The 21,627-nt window shown below is 32.6% G+C and overlaps 1 protein-coding gene across 3 annotated transcripts in view; it reads right to left on the bottom strand.

The window, feature by feature from the left end:
- PIK3C2G (phosphatidylinositol-4-phosphate 3-kinase catalytic subunit type 2 gamma) overlaps positions 1-21,627 on the bottom strand; it is a 354,209-nt gene that overhangs the window by 290,622 nt on the left and 41,960 nt on the right. For all 3 annotated transcript variants that reach the window (XM_087855664.1, XM_045781381.2, XM_045781382.2), the window contains exons 5-6: positions 20,399-20,513; positions 2,495-2,597 (exon numbers count right to left, since the gene is read on the bottom strand). In XM_087855664.1, the coding sequence (XP_087711790.1) occupies positions 2,495-2,597; positions 20,399-20,513 (218 nt within the window). The remainder of the gene's footprint in view (positions 1-2,494; positions 2,598-20,398; positions 20,514-21,627) is intronic.

The following is a 21,627-nucleotide window of genomic DNA, read 5'->3' as shown; positions in this document are numbered from 1 at the left end:
TTTGGAAATATGATGCTAAAAAAAAAATCCTTCAAGAACCAGGATCTGGGGAGATAGAGACATGGAATGCCTTTCTGATAGTCTATATGGAGGCCACCACTACTCTTTAATTGCTAGTCAGAGCAGATTGAATCTCCTGGACACTAAGCCCTATGAAGACTGGGATCTCGTTGATTTTGTTCAGCACTCTAACTAACATTAGAGTAGGGCCTAGTACACAACAGTTTAATAGCTAATATTTTGAATGAATGAAGACTATATATATAAATCTGTGTCATCAAGCATATTATCTATTTTTAAATAGCAGTGTTAGTGCTAGGAAAAGTTGTGGATGAGAAAAAGCATTTATACTCTTTACCTGTAAATTGTTGAATTAGCCAAGAGATGGTGATACTCACTGTAGGAAGTAAAGTTTGTGAGTTGAAGCTTAAAAAAGGCAACCATGTAACTTAATTCCTGCTATGATCCAAATGACACATCGAAAAACAGGTGTTTCTAGTGACAATTATACACTTTACACCCAGAAGTGACTATATGCTTGTCCCAAAAACATATGACAACACCCCAAAGATACTTAATTGGTTGGCTTTATGTTATAGGGAGACCTGTCACCAGGCTAGATTTTCTCAAATCCCATCTCCCTTATTTACTAGCTGTGAAACTTTAGGCCATTCAGTTACTGGTTTGAATTTTCAGTACTTTCATTTTAAAAAGGAAAATAATAGTAACTATCCCTTTTTTTTGCTCTTGAGCTGTTGTGAGTTAATACATGTAAACACCTATGATGTCGCAGACTTTGGGGTAAGTGAAATACCTGTGGAAAACAAAACAAGGGGCACCTGGGTGGCTCAGTCAGTTAAATGCCTGACTCTTGATTTCGGCTCAAGTCATGATCTCAGGGTCTTGAGATCAAGCCCCACATTAGGCTCAGTGCTGGGAGTGGAGCCTTTTTAAGATTCTCTCTCTTCCTCTCCTTCTTCCCCTCCCCTACTCATTCTTTCTCTAAAAATCAAAATATATATTTATGTTAATATATGTTTATATATATATATAATTTTACCAATTGTGCTGAAAGTCACATCTAAACCTTTTGCATTCAGTCACATCTAAATCCTAAGTGTGCTTGTCATATAAATTGATAGCAAAAAATATGGGCTGTGGAGACTGACTGGATTCAAACCCAACCTCTTCTGCTTACTTACTAGTCCCATGAATATGATCTGGGGAAAGTCATGGAGCTCCCTGTGATTCAGTTTCATTATTTTTTAGTAGTATTTCTCGCATAGAATTATTGTGAAGATTAATAGAAATGTTAATTCTCAGACATAAAATATATGTCAGTACACATTGTATCCGAGTAGTGGTGTTAAATGTATTTAAATATAAACCTTAATTTACATGAAATTGAAATGCTAGGGATTTGTGAATTACTACCAATGAAGTAAGTTATTTTTCAGCAACATGAAAGTTCTCAGGGAGAATAGAAATTCTAATCAGACGTTTTCTCTTCTTCCCCTGTGTTGAAATGAAACGTGATGATTTCAGCTTTTTCCAAAACATTGAGGACAATTTGAAGACTCTTAGGATATATTAATACTGAGAGTATTAGTTGTACTTTATAATGTTTCTCTGTGGAGATTTCAGATGCATAGCCCTGGAGCTGTCAACACTGGCTGAGCTGAGTACCTGTTCCAAAAGATTTTTCTAAACAACTCTCTTTTGGCCTCATTATGTTATATTCCACGTAGATATATTGCAACCTAATGCACCACCTGACACTTTTTATGATGAAACACCTCAGACTAGAAAAAAAAAAGAGTCATGCACTGGAAATCTGCTATCAGATGTAAATGACAGGGTGATGGGATTTTTGCTTAAAGCAGGTAATTGGAAGATTCTACAGAGAAAGCTGCCAAAATATCAAAGTTCATTGCTTACTGTGCAATTTGGGTTTGAAATAACACAAGACATCATATAGGGAATAAAATTCATATCTAACAGCATGAAATTGTGTCTTTAAAGCACAGTAATCCCTTTTGAGGTTGTTTTATTATATATATTATGAATATTAATCTGTCCTGATTTAAACTGTGTTGACACTGACATAAACAGTCTTCAAATAGAATGAGAGTTGTGTTATTTTTCTTTCTTCAGTAGTTTCCCCTTCACATTTTTTGTTCTGTTCACTTCCTAGTGGCTTCATGGATAGTATGAATGTAATAATCTTAATAAGTTTCTCATAAATGATTTTTCCAAGAGACCAATTGATTTGCTATTATGCTAAGGTTGCAGTAATGTGTTCATGTGATTGCTTCAGTCTAAATCATTAACAGGCATTTAGATAAATATTTTATTATGTTTAGGTAAATATACTTAAATGAACATGTATTCATTAAGCTATGTAATTCCAAATTGTCAACAATCCATAAAGACAAGAATATTGTCCTTAAAATGATTAGCTTGCAAATTAAAACCAATGCTAAGAAAATCTTACCTTTCGAGATAACTTTCCTGGAACTTCCCCATTTTTCTGCAGATTAAGTTGAATAACAGATTTATCTTTCTGAAATATTTTGTGGCTCCCCAAAGAGTAATCACTAAAGGAGAAAGAAAATGAATATAGTTATTTCCTCCCATAATGCCCCAAAGTGTATGTTTTCCTCTCTGACTTCATTGACTTCGTTTCTTTTCTTTTCTTTTTTTTTTTGGAATTTAGTCTGGTAAATTTTTATATATAGCCTTAGTTTTATATATTTATTTAAAAATATATCCTCATATTCATTTTTAAATGACAATTTAAAATATTATAGTTATTAAGATATTACAATTATTTTTCAAGTACATCAATTTAGAAAATGATTAGATACCTTTAGAATGGACATAAATTATAATAAAGAATATTCTGCATATTCAGAGTTAGTTTTATCTAGCCATCTCAAAGGTGAGGACAACATGCTTCTGGGAGGTCTAACTGATGCCACAAAGAATATGTGGGGACCACTGTATCAAGGAAGTGGAGCAGTGAGGTGGAAATGTCATAGGCTTTAGAGACAGATTTACTAGCTCCATGACAGGCAGGCCAATTAAACTATCTGAAACTCAATATACATTTTTTAAAATTGATATTATTAATATCTACATCAAAGTGTTGATGAGCAGATTAAACAGAAAAAAATATCCCTACATATTTCAGAAATTTCTAACGGCATAATTTTTCTTTCTTCCTCCCTTCCTCCCTTCCTACTTACTTTCCTCCTCCCTTCCTCCCTCCCTCCCTCCCTTCCTTCCTCCCTCCCTCCCTCCCTCCCTCCCTTCCTTCCTTCCTTCCTTCCTTCCTTCCTTCCTTCCTTCCTTCCTTCCTTCCTTCCTCCCTTCTCTCCCTCTGTAAGAGTCATTAAAAAGGATGAATTTGTTAATGTACTTTGTTTAAGGATCTTAATTAAATATATGAAGGGCTTCAGAAGAAAAAAATAACATGTTAAAACGTTTGAGGCCGTTAAGGTGATATATTAATTTATCTGGAAAATTCACTAAATATTTGGGACCACTTATTCTCAACAATGGCAGGAAAATAAAGCATTACTCTGTTGATAGCTACTAAATTTTCTGTAAATGTTCTTATTTTGACAATTGTTATTTTTTTAAGAAAACACCTATCCACTTGTCAAAATGGTGAATGTTAGTATTCACAACATGTGTTCTACACCCTATGCCCCTTCCCCCTATTAGATTTCTGTCCCAGTGCTCTCCAGGAGTTCTATATTGCTCCTTGAGTTATTACTACCTCTAGTCTAAACATAAGGCATGGCATGTGTATTACTTGAGCTCCTGCCTTCCTCATCACCCAAGTTCTGCTCCAAGGACATTCTTCATATTCTCACATGGATTCAAGTTCCTCTCCTTTCATCCCCCACCACCAAATCCTCTTTCCACGCTTAGAGTCCTGTTTTCTTATTCCTATCCTGGGAACCAGCTTAAAAGTAGTGGCCCACCTTGCTATCAGTATTTCCATTCCTCAGTGTGTTGAAGTCCGGACAACGGACCCCAGTCTAGTGACTTCAGCCTCAGATATGGTTATTGCTTTCTTGAAATAACTTTTTTTTCTTCACCCACCTGTATGCATGTATACCCCTTACTAGGGCTTCCAGATAAAATAGAAGATAGCTGATAAATACTAATTTCGGATAATAGTGAGTAATTTTTTTAGTATAGGTATGTGTCATGTAATATTTGATATATAATTTAAAACTTTGAAATTCAAATTTAACTGGACAGCCTATATTTTCATTTACTTAATCTGCCAATTCTACCCCTTTCTAAAAGTAGGATCTAATTCTTCCCTTATCTTTGCCTCACTCTGGGTATGTGTATGTGTGTATGGCAAGATCTGAGTAATTATCAGATTTTGGATAATTATCAGATTTTGCAAGTCTCCTTTTTCCCCTATAACTCATCTTTCCATTTTTTTTTAAGTTATCTTATGGGAATGTGGTCTCATGGAAAACGTTTGAATTGCAGTAAACTGTAAAAAACAAAACAGATAAAAAAATTCTCCTCTTTCCCTTTTCCAGAATAACAATTACTCAGAGTTTATGGCACTTCTTTCATAAGCCAGAATAAGTGGCCAAGTACATATATATTTCTGTTAAAAATGAAATCATTTTATTTTAGCTGTATCTCTAGCCCATAGTTAAATGTTTTTTAACTCATTCTCTGAGACTGCTTTATAATCAGAAAATTTAAAGTATCTCACTCATAGGCAGTGCCTTCTGCTTTGTTACCATTGGTTTATATTAACTATAATTTTTTTATTGTTTTCCTTCATTTGTTGAGATTGAGACTTCTTTGAATCTCTTCTTTATCTTTAGATGCTTGTGAGATAAATATAGTTTTAATCTTCCAATGGTTACGTAATTTTTAAATAACATGTATCAAGACTTTTCCATTGTAACCTCAATTTAAGCACTGTGTATATCACACTCTCAAATAAGCCTTAGAGCCTAAATATGACTTCAGTTCATTTCTCTCCCATTGCCCTCCAATTGCCCAATTAGAGACCATTTTGAATTTTAGTTCCATATTCTCTTATCACTTAACTGATGAGATCGAGAAAAGTGTAAATAAAACAAAGGTAGAGACTGGAATTATAAAAAAGATGTCTTAGAACATTTTATTTTTAACTAAAAGTATGTAAATAGACTCTCAATCGCCTAAGTTTTGGTATCATAGTACAGAAAGCCTTTGATATAGGATGCAGGTCTGTTGATTACACCTTTATTGATTCTTTATGGCATAAACTAAACTTGTAAGTAATTATCTCTAACTTCTAGTTCCACCTTCTTTATAAAGAGCATATACTTGGAATTGAAGAACAACCTGAATAAAAAATTGGTTTAGATTTTTATAATTATTGCTCTAATCTTTTAAAGTTGTTTCTTCCACATTTAATCCAGCAGTACTAGTTTTTAATGATTCCTCTTTATCAATTATCTATAAAGAATTCAACTTAATTTTTCTCATAGCAACACTTTCTTTTTTGTTCTTTATACTTATGTCCTTATATACAATCTATCTGGAATGCATTTGTTAAGTAAAGAATGACGTATAACTCCAATTTTGGACATTTTTCCTACATAAGGGCAACTTTCTGGAACATCTTTAATGAGGACATCTTTTCATCTCTGACCTATTATATTTATCACATGACCAGCTTTCATAAATATCTGATCTGTTTCTGGACTCTAAATATTCCATTAATCTATACATCTATTCCTGTGCCAATACCAAATTGCTTCAGTTATATAATTTTCTAGCATATTTTGAAGTGTGGAAATGAAAGTCACCATTTAAAAAAATTATAGTATCTATTTTTGCACAGTTTCTCTTCCAGAACAATTTTAGAATTAGTGTGCCACTGCTAAGGAGAAAATGCTAATATAGTGTTGACTTATATTTAATTTATGGGATTATGTAAGAAGAATTGGTATTTTTATAATATTGAATCTTCTTTTCAAGGATAAGTATATTTTTACATGCACTCTAATTCTCTTTTATGCCCTTGAGTAAAGTGTTAGTTTTCTTTCAGGTCATCACTACACATATTATGCTTTTTGCAAGATATTTTATAGATTCTGTTCTATTATAAGTCAGAGGGTTTTTTTCATATTTATTAATTGATTTTATGTGTTGACTTAGCTTGTGGAATCCTGCTGTAATATCTAATGGTTTTTCAGTTGATTATTTTGGATAAGTTGAAAATTATATTCTTTTAAAATAATTACACTTTTATCTATTGCTTCCCAATACTTTTGCTTCCTGTTGTCTGGAACACTCCTGAATAGTAGTAATGATAGTAGACACCCTTATCATTTTCTTGCTTATAGGAAATACCTCAAATGATTAACAGTTGGATATGATATTTGCTGTGTATTCCTGCTGTGTACTTTTTGTGTTCTATTTTGTTAATGGTTTTAAAAAATTATAAATAAATTTCAAATTTTATCAGAGAGGTTTTCTGTATCTATCGGGTGGCATCATATTGAGATCATTTTTTTTTTCTTGAATTGTGTTAATATACTGATTTCACTGATAGATTTTCCTAATGTATAATTATCTTTACATTTTTGTGTAGATTTGTCCCACTAGCAGATTTAATTTGCAGTTTTTTAAGTTTTTTTTGCATATATCAAAATTTAGATAGGCCTATAATTTTAACATTTTATTACCTTTATTTGTTTTAGGCATCACAATTAGGCCAGCCTTGTAAACTGCATATACCTTTTCTCTGTCCTGGAATAGTTTACTTAATTGGAAAATCTCTAGTCCCTGAAGGTTTGGTGCAATTTGCCGAAAACTAACTTTACACTCCACACTGCTCATTGTTTTCTTACTTTTATACATCACTCCTTGAGCTAATTTTGAAAGCTCATCATTCCTTAGGAAATTGTCTTGTTTTTTATAAAGCTGTCAAATCAATGTTCCAAGTCCCTCCTATTTTAAATATCTTTTGACATCTTATCTAGGAGCTCCACAATCCCCTTGCAATTGTTTCGTCCTTCCCATGCTGTCACTGTTCTTGTTTTACCAGGAGGTTTTTTAGTAATATTTTTTCCTGTCGTTTCATGAGAATTTTGGTGGGCTGGTGGGTAGATTTGCATTTTAGTATATTAATCAGTCCTGAAGATATCTAATTATGATTCTAATTATGGGGGTATCATGTATGATTTTGCATGAAGAAAGATCTCAAAAACTGGAAAAGAACAGTTCTGGCCCAGATCTCTCATTTTGCAAACTAAGACACTGGGTTTGACAAAATAAGACCAGACATTAGAACATAAATACTTGGAGTAAAAATAGCACACTTAAAATTTATTTATAGATTCAGGCATTCCTGGTATAATATGATACACGTGTTTCTTTTTTTTCCTTTCTTTTTTCCACATCTTTCTTTTTATATAAGGTGGCAGTGAAGTGTTTTGCAAATTGTGGGCTAAAAATAACAGGTCTCTTGGGAAAATAGGGTTGGAAGACACCACTCAAATCAATACAGATCTCTAACCAGAACACACATGGACACACATATACAAATCATAATAAAAACATCAGCACGGTTTTAAAGCAACTTCTTGCTAGACCTGTCTCCAAAGGCAAGAAAAACAAAAGCAAAAATGATCTCTTGGAATTTCATCAAGATAAAAAGCTTTTGACCAGCAAAGGAAACTGTCCACAAAACCAAAAACCAACCAACAGAAAGGGAGAAGATATTTGCAAATGTCTTATCAGATAAAGGGCTAGTATCTAAGATCTATAAAGAACTTATCAAACTCAACACCCAAAAAAATAAATAACCCAGTCAAGAAATGGGCAGAAGACATGAACAGACATTTCTCCAAAGAAGACATACAAATGGCCAACAGACACATGAAAAAATGCTCAACATCACTCAGCATTAGGGAAATACAAATCAAAACCACAATAAGATACCAATCTCACACCAGTCAGAATGGCTAAAATTAACAAGTTGGGAAATGACAAATGTTGGCGAGATATGGAGAAAGGGAACCCTCTTACACTGTTGGTGGGAATGCAAGATGGTAAACAGTATGGAGGTTCTCAAAAAGTTGAAAATAGAGCTACCCTATGACCCAGCAATTGCACTGCTAGGTATTTACCCCAAAGATACAAATGTAGTGATCTGAAGGAGCACATGCACCCCAATGTTTACAGCAGCAATGTCCACAGCAGCCAAACTATGGAAAGAGCCTAGATGTTTATCGACAGATGAATGGATAAGGAAGATGTGGTGTATATATATATATACAATGGAATATTACTCAGCCATCAAAAAATGAAATCTTACCATTTGCAATGACATGGATGGAACTAGAGGGTATTATGTTAAGAGAAATAAGTCAATCAGAGAAAGACAATTATATGATTTTACTAATGCAGAATTTAAGAAATAAAATAGAGGATCATAGGGGAAGGGAGGGGAAAATAAAATAAGACAAAATCAGAGAGAGAGAAAAACCATAAGAGACTCTTCACTATAGGAAGCAAACTGAGGATTGCTGGAGAGGAGGTGGGTGGGAGGATGGGGTAACTGAGTGATGGGCATTAAGGGGGACATTTGATGTAATGAGCACTAGGTGCTATATGCAACTGATGAATCACTGAAATCTATGTCTGAAACTAATAATACACTATATGTTAATTAATTGAATTTAAATAAAAGAAAAATTGTAAAAAGATGCATCTAATTTCCAAAAAATATAAGGAAATATCATAGTAAATAAAAGAGTTGGCTTTTATAAAAGTCTTAGTTTGGTTGGAGGAGGATATAAGAAACCTTTGATGCTTCTAAATACAGAGGTAAGAGCAAAAGGCACAAAAACTGGAAAATTCTGCAGTAAGCATTTTCAAGACAGAGCCTGAGACTGAGCTGAGAAAAAAAATGCATGTTTTGTGCATGGTCACTGGTCACCGTGTACAATACCGTCACCCCCAGCAGCTTCCTGTGTACTTTGCTTTTAGCTACTGTTTTTAGTGGAACAAAACATTAACATGCCAGAATGTTTTACATGTATTAAGGTGACTTCTATGGATAAGCTAATTTATGTTACAGAACATGTTATATTGAGATTGTACTCAGTACCTCATTTTTTTTCAGATATCATTTTAAAAATACTAACAGTCCTTTTTATGTATGTTAGCAAGAACAGAAACTATTATTGTGCTAGGATTGTTACTTAAGATTAAGACCAATAACCATAATGCTTTCTAAGAGCTATAGACTGCTATTCACCACTTTGCCATCACTCTACTTGGCAAGACCACCATTTTGGTCAATTTGTTTGTGATGATCTAGGGCTATGCTATCCAATATGGTAACCATTAGGCACATGTGACTACTGAACACTTAAAATATCAATAGTCTGAATTAAGATGTGCTCTAAGCATAAAAACATACTGAATATTGAAGATTTAGCACAGAAAAGGAATATAAAACATCTCAATATTTTAAAAATTTTGATTACATGTTGAAATGATTCTATTTTCATTAAATAAAATATTTGAGTTAAATAAGTAAAATATTTTATTAAAACTTATTTTTTACCAGTTTCTTTTTTTATGTTTTTAAAGTGGCTAGTAGAAAACTTTAAATAATTATGTGGCCCACATTACATTTCCACTGGACAGAGCCTTATCTAGGGGGAATGAAAGAGAAGAGACAAAAAGAAAACAAAGCATTAAAGAATAAAAAGAAGTTTTGTATATAGAATTTAATGAGTAAATGGAATAAGGAAAAAGCAATTAGTGTTTGATGAATCTGGGTATCAGAAAAGATAGGAAGAAAGCCTACCATACCAAGAGAAAGAAACAAAAAACATCGCCACTAAGATGGGTAATATTGGAGAACCGGATTTGAGCACTAAGAGAAAAGGGCACATTAGGTATTACTACACTTATAATGTGAACATTGGAATTATCTACTTCAGATTATACACAGCAGATGTTTGTCTCAATCTGGTAATATTTCAAATATGGGGTCTTAGTAGTTTTATTTAACGATCATGTAAAAAAAATAAGACTGTTAAACTAAGTTAATCTAAGACTGAATCTTTATGATACAATGAAAAGTTTAGATTTTTTCTTCATATATACTAGAAAATCAAAATTCTGCACATCCATTTATTTATTCCCTTGACAAATCTTTGATTCCAACTATGTGTTCTTAGCTACTATCTTAGGAACTGTTATGAGTATACCTGTCATTTAAGATGAACACCAGAAAGATGAATCCTTGTACATAATTACTCCTATTTCCTATTCATAAGTAGCTCATGTTATTTTAAAGTATTTCTAGAGCAGTATGTTTATATAAAGAGAAACTATTGACCTTAACACCAAAAAATGGTATGCAAATACTTCAAATTTATCTTATGGGCAAAAAAAAAAAAAAAGACATTGTAAGTAATGTTGGACCTACAAATATTGATTCTCAGCAGGCTAGGCACTCCTTGTAAATTCCCATTTACAAACATTATTCTTTTATTGAAATAAACATGTATCCTTTTTTAAATAGGATAACCTAGTTAGGTTTAAATATTCTCCATTCTTATGTGTATGAAGTAGTCACAGAGATGCTTGTGAAATATTATAGTCATATGTAGGGAAAAAAAGTATGTCCATTTGATTTTATAAATATTGAAAGCCAGGATTGCTGAGAGCTATTAAAGTACTTCTTTAAGGAAATTCAACAGTTAAGCTGCCTTTTAATAGTTAGGTTGACTAAATGATGTAAGGTGAATATAACAAAATATTAAAATATTAATAATAGTGTAGCACACCAGAGAATATTTTTCAAATACTTATGTGTGTGTATTCTGCGCACACACATATTCCTTTTGTATTTTCACTTAAAAATGTTGATGATGTTACATCTATCATAATCTTTAATTCTAGTAAGTTTTGTAACCAATGAAAACACCCTGGATTTATGCTTAAAGTGTTACTTTTTGCTACTCAGCATAGATAAAGATCAGTGGTATATTGTTTCCCTCAATCAGTGTTCCTCAACTTTATTGTTATTTTGCTTTCAGGGGAACCATGAATAGGAAAAGTTAAACTTCATGATGTAGAGAGACAAGCATAGGTTAAATTCTAAAACATGGGCTCACAGCCATAGGGTGGTTAGTAGACGAGGGTCATGGTTTTGAATAGGGACCCTCTATGGGACATATTGATACCAGCAGCTACAATTCAAGAGAGAGCTGCACCTAAGAAATCTAAACCTTTCTTTTCAGATGCCCCATTTTTTCTTAAGAATTCCCTCCAGCTTGCAAAAAGGCAACTATCCCTCATGGCTCTTCACTTGAATATGGTTGTATTTCTTTACATATACAGTACACATACTTTTTAAAATTCAATTTTTTTTAATCTAGAGGAAATGTTTTATAACAACTTTCAAGTTTACAATGCCCTCTTTTAAGCTGTGCATTCACAAAGACAAATACTAGCACAACAATTTAAATAAATAAAGGTAAGGAAGATAGAAAGTAAATAGAGAAGAAACACATCAGTGAATGTGGAACTTTGTGTCCTTTGCAAAAATGTATACTAAACTCTAGGGAGTTATTTTGGAGTAATGGTGTGCAAAATTTGTTATACAGTCACCAACTCAAGAAAAGCAAAAATACAGATCTTATCCCATTTCCAGGTTTCATTATTTTTCCCACAAATCTCCAGAGGAGAAACATTCTTTAGACTTTAAAGAACTAAACTTAAAATAATGCCATTAGACCTCGTTAAGATGATACTGGCTAATTTGAAATACTATGCAATACACATACTATTTAGCTAATTCCTTTACTTTATTTAAGAAAAATAGAACTTCAGTTGATTCAAAATTTGTGGGGGGTGGCAGTAGGATTTTTATTTCTTAGCTCTTACAAGTAAATATTTTCAAGTAACAAAAATAACTTGATAGCTGCCTATTGTTTATTATAGTGTTAGGTATAACAAAATAAAATTATATACCTTTGTTTAGTTCTGATTTGCCTTGTCTTCTTGGAAATATCATGCAACAGGTTTTTATTTTTATGAAGTCTGTTGGTTAATGATGCGTGTATAAGCATGACAAAGCTTTTTAGAAAACTTGGGTCTGAAATATGCTATAATTCTTACCTGTAGCTTTTAAAAACAACTTTTATTTAGTACAAGCTCTTTCTTTGGGGAATTTCTTTCAAATGAAGTTATGTAGAGAGAATTCACATATTAGGACATTTGTTCTAGTATAGAATTATTGTTTAAAACCAAATGCAAGTTTATATATTATTACTATCGTTATTTTAGCTAACTACTTCTTAAAGATAGAAGCGAAAATTAATTTTTAAATGTTAGGAAAAGTATTGTGAAGGAGATCTAATAACTGAATTGAAGTAACTCAAGATACTCTTAATGAATGATTTATTACCAGAACACAACTTTTATTATCATATGTGAGAGATCTCAGTGTTATGACATGCTTTTTCCAACTCTCTGTCATGATTTTGTGATTTGTAAGTGGAAGAGCGAAGTTATGTAAAAGAGAAAAACACCTTAAGCTATTTATTTGACCAAATTAAGACTAAAAAGCTAAAAAAGAGTCAATTATAATATTGGTAATCTTAGGCTGTTCCAAATGTGCTGAAAATAATCAATTTGTTCAAGTTTGCTAAATGGAATCCTTACTTTTATTAAGAAGAAAGAGACTCATTTTTTTTCCCCCAGGAATATATACAACCCAGTTTTTACTATTAATGAGTATAATCATTATATATAAAGTTTAAACTTTATATAGCTTAAACTTTATATAAAATTTAGTATTTAATAGTTATATTTATAGTTAATATTTAGTAGTTATTTAACTATTAAATAAATGGTATTTAATAGTCGGATTACTTTGAATAAAAATTCCAATTTATAATCAAATGTTTAAAGAATAAATTAATACAAATTGTCATGAGATTAGCTATTTTGTTTTAAATAGAAGGTTTTTTTAAGAAGTTTATTTTAAAATTCTAATTAGCTTTAATTTTCGAAGAGGACTTTCTCACTCTAATCAAAGGTTATTCAACATTTTCTCTACTAGGAAAGGTCAGAAAAGAGAAAAGGACTTCCAAGTAGAAAGCCAGATCAAACTAATCAATGCTGCCGATGAATAAAGAGGGAGATACTGCCTTTTAAATTTAGATTTAAGAATGTATATGACAATTTCAAAGTAAGATTTTTAGTTACAATAGGTTTTGTTTTTCTTCTTTCTTTGTACATTTTTTCAGCACTCTGGGTTCCAGCATTCCTTGACAAGAGTCAATTAAATCATAAAGAACAGTTTTGTTTTGTTTCATTTTGTTTTGCTTAAATCAAGGATATAACACCTGGTCATAACCATGAACAATTGGCCCAAGCAGAATTTTCAAGACTATTCGGTTTCTTCTTACACAGTACTTGTGGTTTGCTACTGACAGTGCCGTCATGATTTATTCAACAAAAAGCTTTTAAGTACAGTAAATTTTGTTTCACACAGCACCTAAGAAGCATTGTTTTTAAGCTGAATTAGAAAGTAAAACACATAGCAAGACTTTTGAGAGAAGAAATTACTTAAATCACATACGTTAGGAGTGAGAAACAGAAAAACTTGCACTCCCAGTAAATGCTGGGCTAGATGGTAAGGGGTAAATTGTGAAGTAACATTATACTTCATATATTATAAATATATTTATGAAGAAAAAGCTCATGTAAAATGGTTACAAGAGTAGGTGAAGTAGGAGTCTTGTTACTCCCTGGAAGGAAAGCAGAAGCAGGCACACTCTGGGTTTTATATCTGTTAGCTGCACTAACAGGGAAGAAAAGAGGTAGTAGATCCTGTCCTCAAGCCTGCCATTGTATTAGCCTGATGGGGTCTGTCTACCGGGTAAGATCATGGGAAAAGGGGAAATGAAATTACCAAGGACATTTCCTACTGCGGTAATTAATTTAGGGTCTACAGACCAGGAACATAATGGAAGATGTTTATATTTTTTGAATGTACAAGATTCGTTTTATTCTTCTGTTACTTCTCTATTTAATTTATTCAAATTCTAATTTGCAGTTTTTGTATTCCATACTTTTTAATGCTGACCATTTTGTATTAAGCTATCTTGAGCCTATCAGAAAATTGATAGTTTCTGTCCTAATTCTTTAATTTTTTTCTTTGTTCATAATATATTATTTAAAATATATAAAGAAAACAATTTTTGAGGAGAATACTGTAGTTAATGAAACTATTTGATATAATTGAAGTATCTGGTAAATACATGACATCTAGATGTAAGAGGTCAGGAACCTTCTCATTTTTGAGAATAGTTATGGAGACAGGCTATTAAAGTGAGTTCCTGTATTTATGGAAACATTGAACAGGGAAAGGAAGATCAAGAGCAAGAGCTACAGAGAGAGAGAGAGGGAGAAAGGGAGAGAGAGAAAAAACAGAATATTTAAATTTACAGAAAAAGGTTGTAATACTAAATTAGGTTGAATGTTATAATTTAGTTGCTATAATAATATAGTTGACATATAAAAAGGGAATTTGTACTTCCTAGAAAAGTTATCTTTCTTAATTTTGCAATAGGCTACAAAATATAAATAGTATCTTAGTTGCTTTGCTTATTAAATTCAGTTTTGTTCAATGTACTGTTTTGGAAAAGTGTGTGAATATTTTTCATAGAGCCTAAATGATTAGGTTAGTAATATCTCTGGGCCTCTACAGACAGGGGAGTTCAATGAAATAGCATAGTATGACTTAAGGAGGAAATACGAATAGAGCATCATAAATACACTATCAGCAAAGTTATGAGAAAACATCCAGACCATTGACATTTTAATTGTGATGACAGAAAGTCTTAGAATAGTCAGACAAATATACTGACTGGAAGAAACCAAGGAGTTTACATTTTAAGGATTTGCCCTTTCCTAGTCTAAAGTAGATGAGAAATTGCAAAACTAGCAACTAAATATAATTTATCTCTATCTTCATAACGCAGAACAGATTGAAAAACATAGTTCTGATTGACATAAGGAGAACTTAAAATGAAAAAAATACTTCTACATCATCCCACAAAAATAATAGTGGTTTTTTGCTGGGGTAGGGGGAGAGAGAATACTTTTCTACTTTTAAGTTCACTGTATCTGAACAACCACATAATATTTTCAATTTACTTAGACCTACACTTCACAGGACCTCAAAGCAATCTATACAACCTGAAAAGATTAGTAAACGCTTAATAAAATTTTTACATTTGAAATTAGAGGTTAGCGAAATGTAATCCTATGGCACATTTGTAAAGTAGAACAATACATTAAAAATAATTTTTTTTAAAGATAAAGAAATTGAAGTTAAAGGAAGTTAAACTCATTTTGCCAAAGCAACAGTGATAAAGTAACATTATCAATAGTGGGCAGAATTTGTTTTGATAATGTTTATTTGCTTAAGGAGTCTCAAAATTCCAAAAAGAAAATTTTTATCTAATCAGAAATTTAACAAGCCCACCTTTAGTGATTATAATTTACCTTCGTTTTAGTCAAAACACTTCTAAATGTTTTCTGGTTAAAGATTTTTAAAAATTTAAATATGTCAGAAAATGAGTGCTCTACAAGTTGTTTTCCTTGTGTTTGGCTTAAATGCTGTATGCTGAATTATAAACCCATGTTTACAACCCAAGTAAATGGTCATTATCCCCAGCGAAATATTATCCCTATAATTTTTATTTTCAAGTGGCCCTTTGTTATGAAGGGGCTTTGTTTTATATTAGAAAGATTCGGGCTTCAGAGCCAGATAAACCTGTGCTATCCTGACTTTGTTGCTTCCAAATTTTATAACCTTAAGGAAGTCATTATTTTCTCTTAGCCTCAATTTTCCCATCTGTAAAATGAAAATGATCATGGTTCTCTTATATGAGAATGAATGGTACTACAGGTGAAAATTCTAGTCCATTAAAAACTTAAAAAGTGGTGTAGATTTTGCTGTTGTTTTAACTGTTAATATTTTCATCTCCATGTGAAATTATTTATTTCCTTAATCTCTTGATAGCAAAAAAAAAAAAGAGGCAGGTTTATCATAGGAGTTTTTTTTTTTTTAAAGATTTTATTTATTTATTTGACAGAGAGAGAGACAGCCAGCGAGAGAGGGAACACAAGCAGGGGGAGTGGGAGAGGAAGAAGCAGGCTCATAGCGGAGGAGCCTGACGTGGGGCTCGATCCCGCAACGCCAGGATCACGCCCTGAGCTGGAGGCAGACGCTTAACCGCTGTGCCACCCAGGCGCCCCTATCATAGGAGTTTTTAAAATTAAAAATGAAATAAATATCATTAGTATTGTAATTCCTTTTAAAGGTGGAAGTAACTACTTTAACATTTTAGTATATAAGATTTCTTCTTGGGGTACCTGGGTGGCTCGGTACGTTGAGCATCTGCCTTCGGCTGGGGTCATGATCCCTGATCCCCTAGTTAGGTCTCCCTGCTCAGCAGGCAGTCTGCCTCTCCCTCTCCCTCTGCCTCTCCCCCCTGGGTTCTCTCTCTCTCTCTCTCCCCCCTCCTCACTCTCTCTCCCTCCCTCTCAAGTGAATAAATAAGATCTTTAAAAAAAAAATTCTTCTTATTTTCCAAATAGAAATATACTTGTTTTAACAAAAATTAATATATTTAAACATGATTTGAAAAAGATATTTTTATCCTTAAAAACTATGATGTATGTTTTTATTTCAAGACATATGATTCTATATTTTTAATAATTTATAAATTCTGTCATATTATAATAAATTATGTTCATGACCTATCTTACTCCTATTTCAGAGTACTATTGGAGATGTAGTTTTTTCCCAGTTGTTGTTCTTGTTGTTGTTAATACTAGAAATTACATTATGGTAAATAACCTTTATAACTAAGTCTTTTGTGTTATTATGATGCTTACTTAGAAATACTCACTGAAACAGAATTTCTGAAATACAGATAATCTATCAGTTTTAGACACATTTCTACAGACCTTTAACATGTTTGACAAAATTCTCTTCAATTCTATATCAATGTGTTTTTCTAGCAGCTGTTTACATATTGTCCATTTCCAACTGAATTTCATCATAAGTATTTTAAGAATTTGATGGGCAAAATGGTATCTCATTGTTTTAATTGGATGTTTGTTATTAGCTAGATTAAATTCTTTAAATAATTTTTCCCTTGAATTTCTATTCATGCTATTCACATTCTTAACCTGTTTTTTCTTGACAATTGTTTTTTAAAAACAAAATTTGAGTGCATTTTATATACTCTAAAGCCATTAACATTTTATCACAAATTACTGATTTTTTCCTCAGTATTCTTTAAATATAAGTTTATCATTGACTTTTCTGTGCACTGTTTCCATGTTCTTGCCATTAATCCCTCTGTGATCTACAGCATTTGTATATAATAATGCCAATACTGCCCACATGATAGGACATTGTAAGAAGTGATCACAGGGCTTTATGAATTTTTAAGAAAGGGAGAAGGCAAAAATTATATGTAACTTATCTTTGTATTCTCAATGATTAACCATATGTTTTATATGTGTGTGGTTTTCAATAGGAGTTGAAGTAGACTAATACAATCTCTGCACCCCATTCCGCAGACACCTAAAAAACTACGTAGATTTTTCACCCTGTGCTCCTGCATGAAGAACCTATTTGCTATTTCTTGTATATCCTTCAAGAGCTTTTGCACTATTGTTTCATAGTTTAGACCCAGGGCAAGCGGCCAAACCCAGGTTTGAATTCAGGCTTCACTCTACCAGCTTCCTAGATGTGTGATCTTAAACAAAGCCTCAGACTTCCTGTCTGTAAAACAGGGGTAATTACTGTATCTATCATATTGATAATGTCATAAGACTTAGAAGTCTACCCAATATGAGGTAACCAAATAATGAGCACTTGATAAATGGTTGTTATTATTACAGTCAAAGCTAATCAAATATTCCAGATGTAGTACTATAACTGTTAGAGTCTAAATTATTACCTATTACATTATTAACTTCATTATGTATTACCTATATTCCTTCTATAGAAGAACATTATAAAGATTTCCAAGTATTTAAGGACATATTTTTTATTTATTTTTATTTTTATAATTTTTTTATTTTTTGAGAGAGAGAGAGTGGGGGAGGAGGGACAGGAGTGGGGGAGAGAGAGAGAGAGAATCTTTTTTTTTTTTTTTAAGATTTTATTTATTCATTTGACAGAGACAGAGACAGCTAGCGAGAGAAGGAACACAAGCAGGGGGAGTGGGAAAGGAAGAAGCAGGCTCCCAGCGGAGGAGCCTGATGTGGGGCTCGATCCCAGAATGCCAGGATCACGCCCTGAGCCGAAGGCAGACGCCTAATGACTGAGCCACCCAGGCGCCCAGAGAGAGAGAGAGAGAGAATCTTAAGCAGGCTTCATGCCCAGCATGGAGCCCAATGTGGGGCTCCATCTCACAACCCTGAGATCATGACCTGAACCAAAATCAAGAGTCAGACGCTTAACCAGCTGAGCCACCCAGGCACCCCAGGACATATTTTTTTAGACAAGTTGCAAGGGAATAAAACAACAACAACAACAACAACAACAACAACAACAACAAAACCTATCTGAATGATTTAGATGCTAGAAAGAATGATAATGAATGTTATGCTTATTTTAAAAAATCATTCCAAACAGGTAGGATGTTAACCTTAAATAGTAAGTAGATCCCTGATATATACATATCTTTCAAATTCCAGAAGGGAAAAATGACTGTAATTAATCTATACTAATACTTGTAACTTTACCATCTTAATAAAAACCCAGGTAAATGAAATTTTGTTAGAAACAAATGACTATAAAATATTTTAGAAACCTATTATATTCATATTGGCAAGAAACAAGAGCAAAATGATATATACATTTTTAGCAATCAACAATTGAGCTAATTACAGATGACTTACACATTTGAAGCAACAATTAAGACAAGGTCCATTCTAAATTTGTTCACATTATACTCATCCAAATTTCTGTTTCTTTAACACTTTTGCTTATGGGATATTTCTTACTGATAATACTAAATACATAAATTTGATAATGTTTCTTATTCTTTGTATCTGATGTTTGACATTAGCTAAAGTCCAGATGTACATTTGGAGACATATACATTCAGAAAATGAAGTTTAATGACTACCAGTATAAGGTTATATTTCTCAAGTATTTCTCCTTGGTCTTTGGATATACTTTAAAAAACCATATGTTGGAAGAAAGTAGCAGCCTAGTCATTGGGTATGTTAATAGGTTCAAATAGATAAGAGAGAAGGGGACTATCTGTGAGTTCAGTACAACAAAATATCTGGGATTTCATATAAATCTTTATCATTATTTTGTTATAGCTGGGATTACAAAAAGGGACATAATCAGTCTTAAAAGTCGCTCACAGTTAACACTGCACAATAAAAGACTGGATTTACTGATAATTTTAATTCATCAAGTTTTCACATACATTGTAAAGGAATAATAATGACAGTGACAATGAGTATCTGAAATGAAATACACTTTTACTTCCATGAGACGGTTGTCAGTCTTTAGACACTTGTGGAAACACAAAGGAAAAATGTAAATAACAATCCACTTTATTAACTAATTTTGTTTATGACTTTACTATCTATAACAACCGCAGTACCAGCAGAGAAATATCTCCTTTCTTAAAATTGTTTTATATTTTCAAGGTTGGTCTTTAAGGAATTTCAAAATAGTCATAATTGTGATAAATAAGAGAAGGTGAGTTTTCTACCAAATAAATATTTGCAGTTGACCCACATGAGAACAGACTTTTCTAATTGTTATAAGAGCTGCCTTACTAAAGAAATGAAGGTTTCTCTTTTATGAAAATGTTGTAATGCTCATACTCAAACCCTCTGTGATTTTCAAAAATCAGCATTTAATCAGCATACTCATATTATTCCAAATAAAAAATTACTTACTGCAAAATAATTTACTTTTAAAAAATTGTGATCAGTTCTAATAAACTTTATTACAGTGACTTGTTTTGCCGAGGATTTTCTTGGTTTTAAAACTGAAATTTCCTTGTTTTGAGATTATCACCCTCCTGGTCATAGGTCACTTAAATACATGTTGCCATAAATACACAAAATACAAAATAAAACCAAGAATGGGACTGTCACTATGAGTCATAAAATTTTTGAATTCACCTTAAAAAGGGCAAAATTGATTTAATAATGTTGGTTAGAAGAGTACAGTGTTTGTACAAAGTATGTTTAAAAGAAAAAAAGTGAAGCATGCCTTAGCATAGGTTATAACAGCGATCAAAATTTACCTTAATAAGATACTCACTTCTGCAAAAATTCTTCATAGCCACATATACTTAGAAGATGATCTTTGGGGAATAACTGGTCATTTGTACAAAAATGTAGAATCTCTGCAATTAGGTCTTTGACAAGATAATTAGCTAAAAACAAAGGTGAATAGTAAGAAGTTAATAAGAGCTTGTCATATATTGGCTGGGAAATGTTTTGAGCACACAAAAAAAGATACGTTATGAACTATTGTAACTGTCTAGCTCCATCAAGAGGAATTAAAATGAGATGCATCTCATTTATTTGTCTGGTTAAATTTGGAGATACTTTCGAAAAACAATTCTTTGCATTTTTTTTAATCAGTCTGTTTTCATATTACTGACAGAGCTAGGGTACTGTATTCCTCATGTTAATACCTTAATACATTGTGGCTCTGCATAAAAAGTATTCTGTGAGGGCGTCTTGGTGGCTCCCTCAGTTAAGGGTCTGACCTTAGTTCAGGTTGTGATCTCTCAGGTCCTGGGTTTGAGCCTGGCTCCTTGCTCAGCAGGGAGTCTGCTTCTCCCTTTGCCTCTGCCTGCCACTCCCCCTGCTTGTGCTCTCTCTCTTTCACTAGCTCTCTCTCTGTGTCAAATAAATAAATAAATAAAATCTTTAAACTATATATATATATATATATATGTCTCCATGCTTTGAGTATGCTCTCACAGTCTCAATCAGTGAAGCAAGTGCAAACAGACTGTACTGATGACCCCTAACCAGTGAGAATTTGAACTGCATACTGCAAACACTCAATTGTATTCATCTGAGTTGTGTTTAGTTTGCAATTACGAGTTTACTTTGCTGTAGCTTCTTTTACTTCCATACGTTTTTGTTTGGAGGAAAAGGTTTTTGACACAAACTGGCTAACAAAATGTAGTGCAACTGACATTGCTGGACCTGCCACAAAGAAAAAAAAAGGGGTGTGGGGAGAGAATAATGCTGGATTTTAAAATGTGGGTTTTATGGTAGATGGAGGTATTTTCTAAGAAATGATCAGAGAAACAAATGGTAAAGATCATCATGGAATTAGGGATTGTGGAAATGTTTTGACATGGTAGAGCGTATCTTAAACACTCTGTTGCTTGGGAATACTGACTGAAATGCTATGATGGATGCTAGAAGAAAATATGGCCACAGCAAAATCATGACTGTAAGGGTTCTGACAAGGAGGGGAGAACATTGCTCGTATAGATGGCAGGAAAATATCTCCAGAAACATCAGTTC

Source organism: Ursus americanus, chromosome 25 (assembly GCF_024610735.1).
Source record: "Ursus americanus isolate L20-20 chromosome 25, mUrsAme1.1.p, whole genome shotgun sequence".
NCBI lineage: Eukaryota > Metazoa > Chordata > Mammalia > Carnivora > Ursidae > Ursus > Ursus americanus.
The sequence above is the reverse complement of the archived record's forward strand: the minus strand, read 5'-3'. Positions and strand labels throughout refer to the sequence as shown.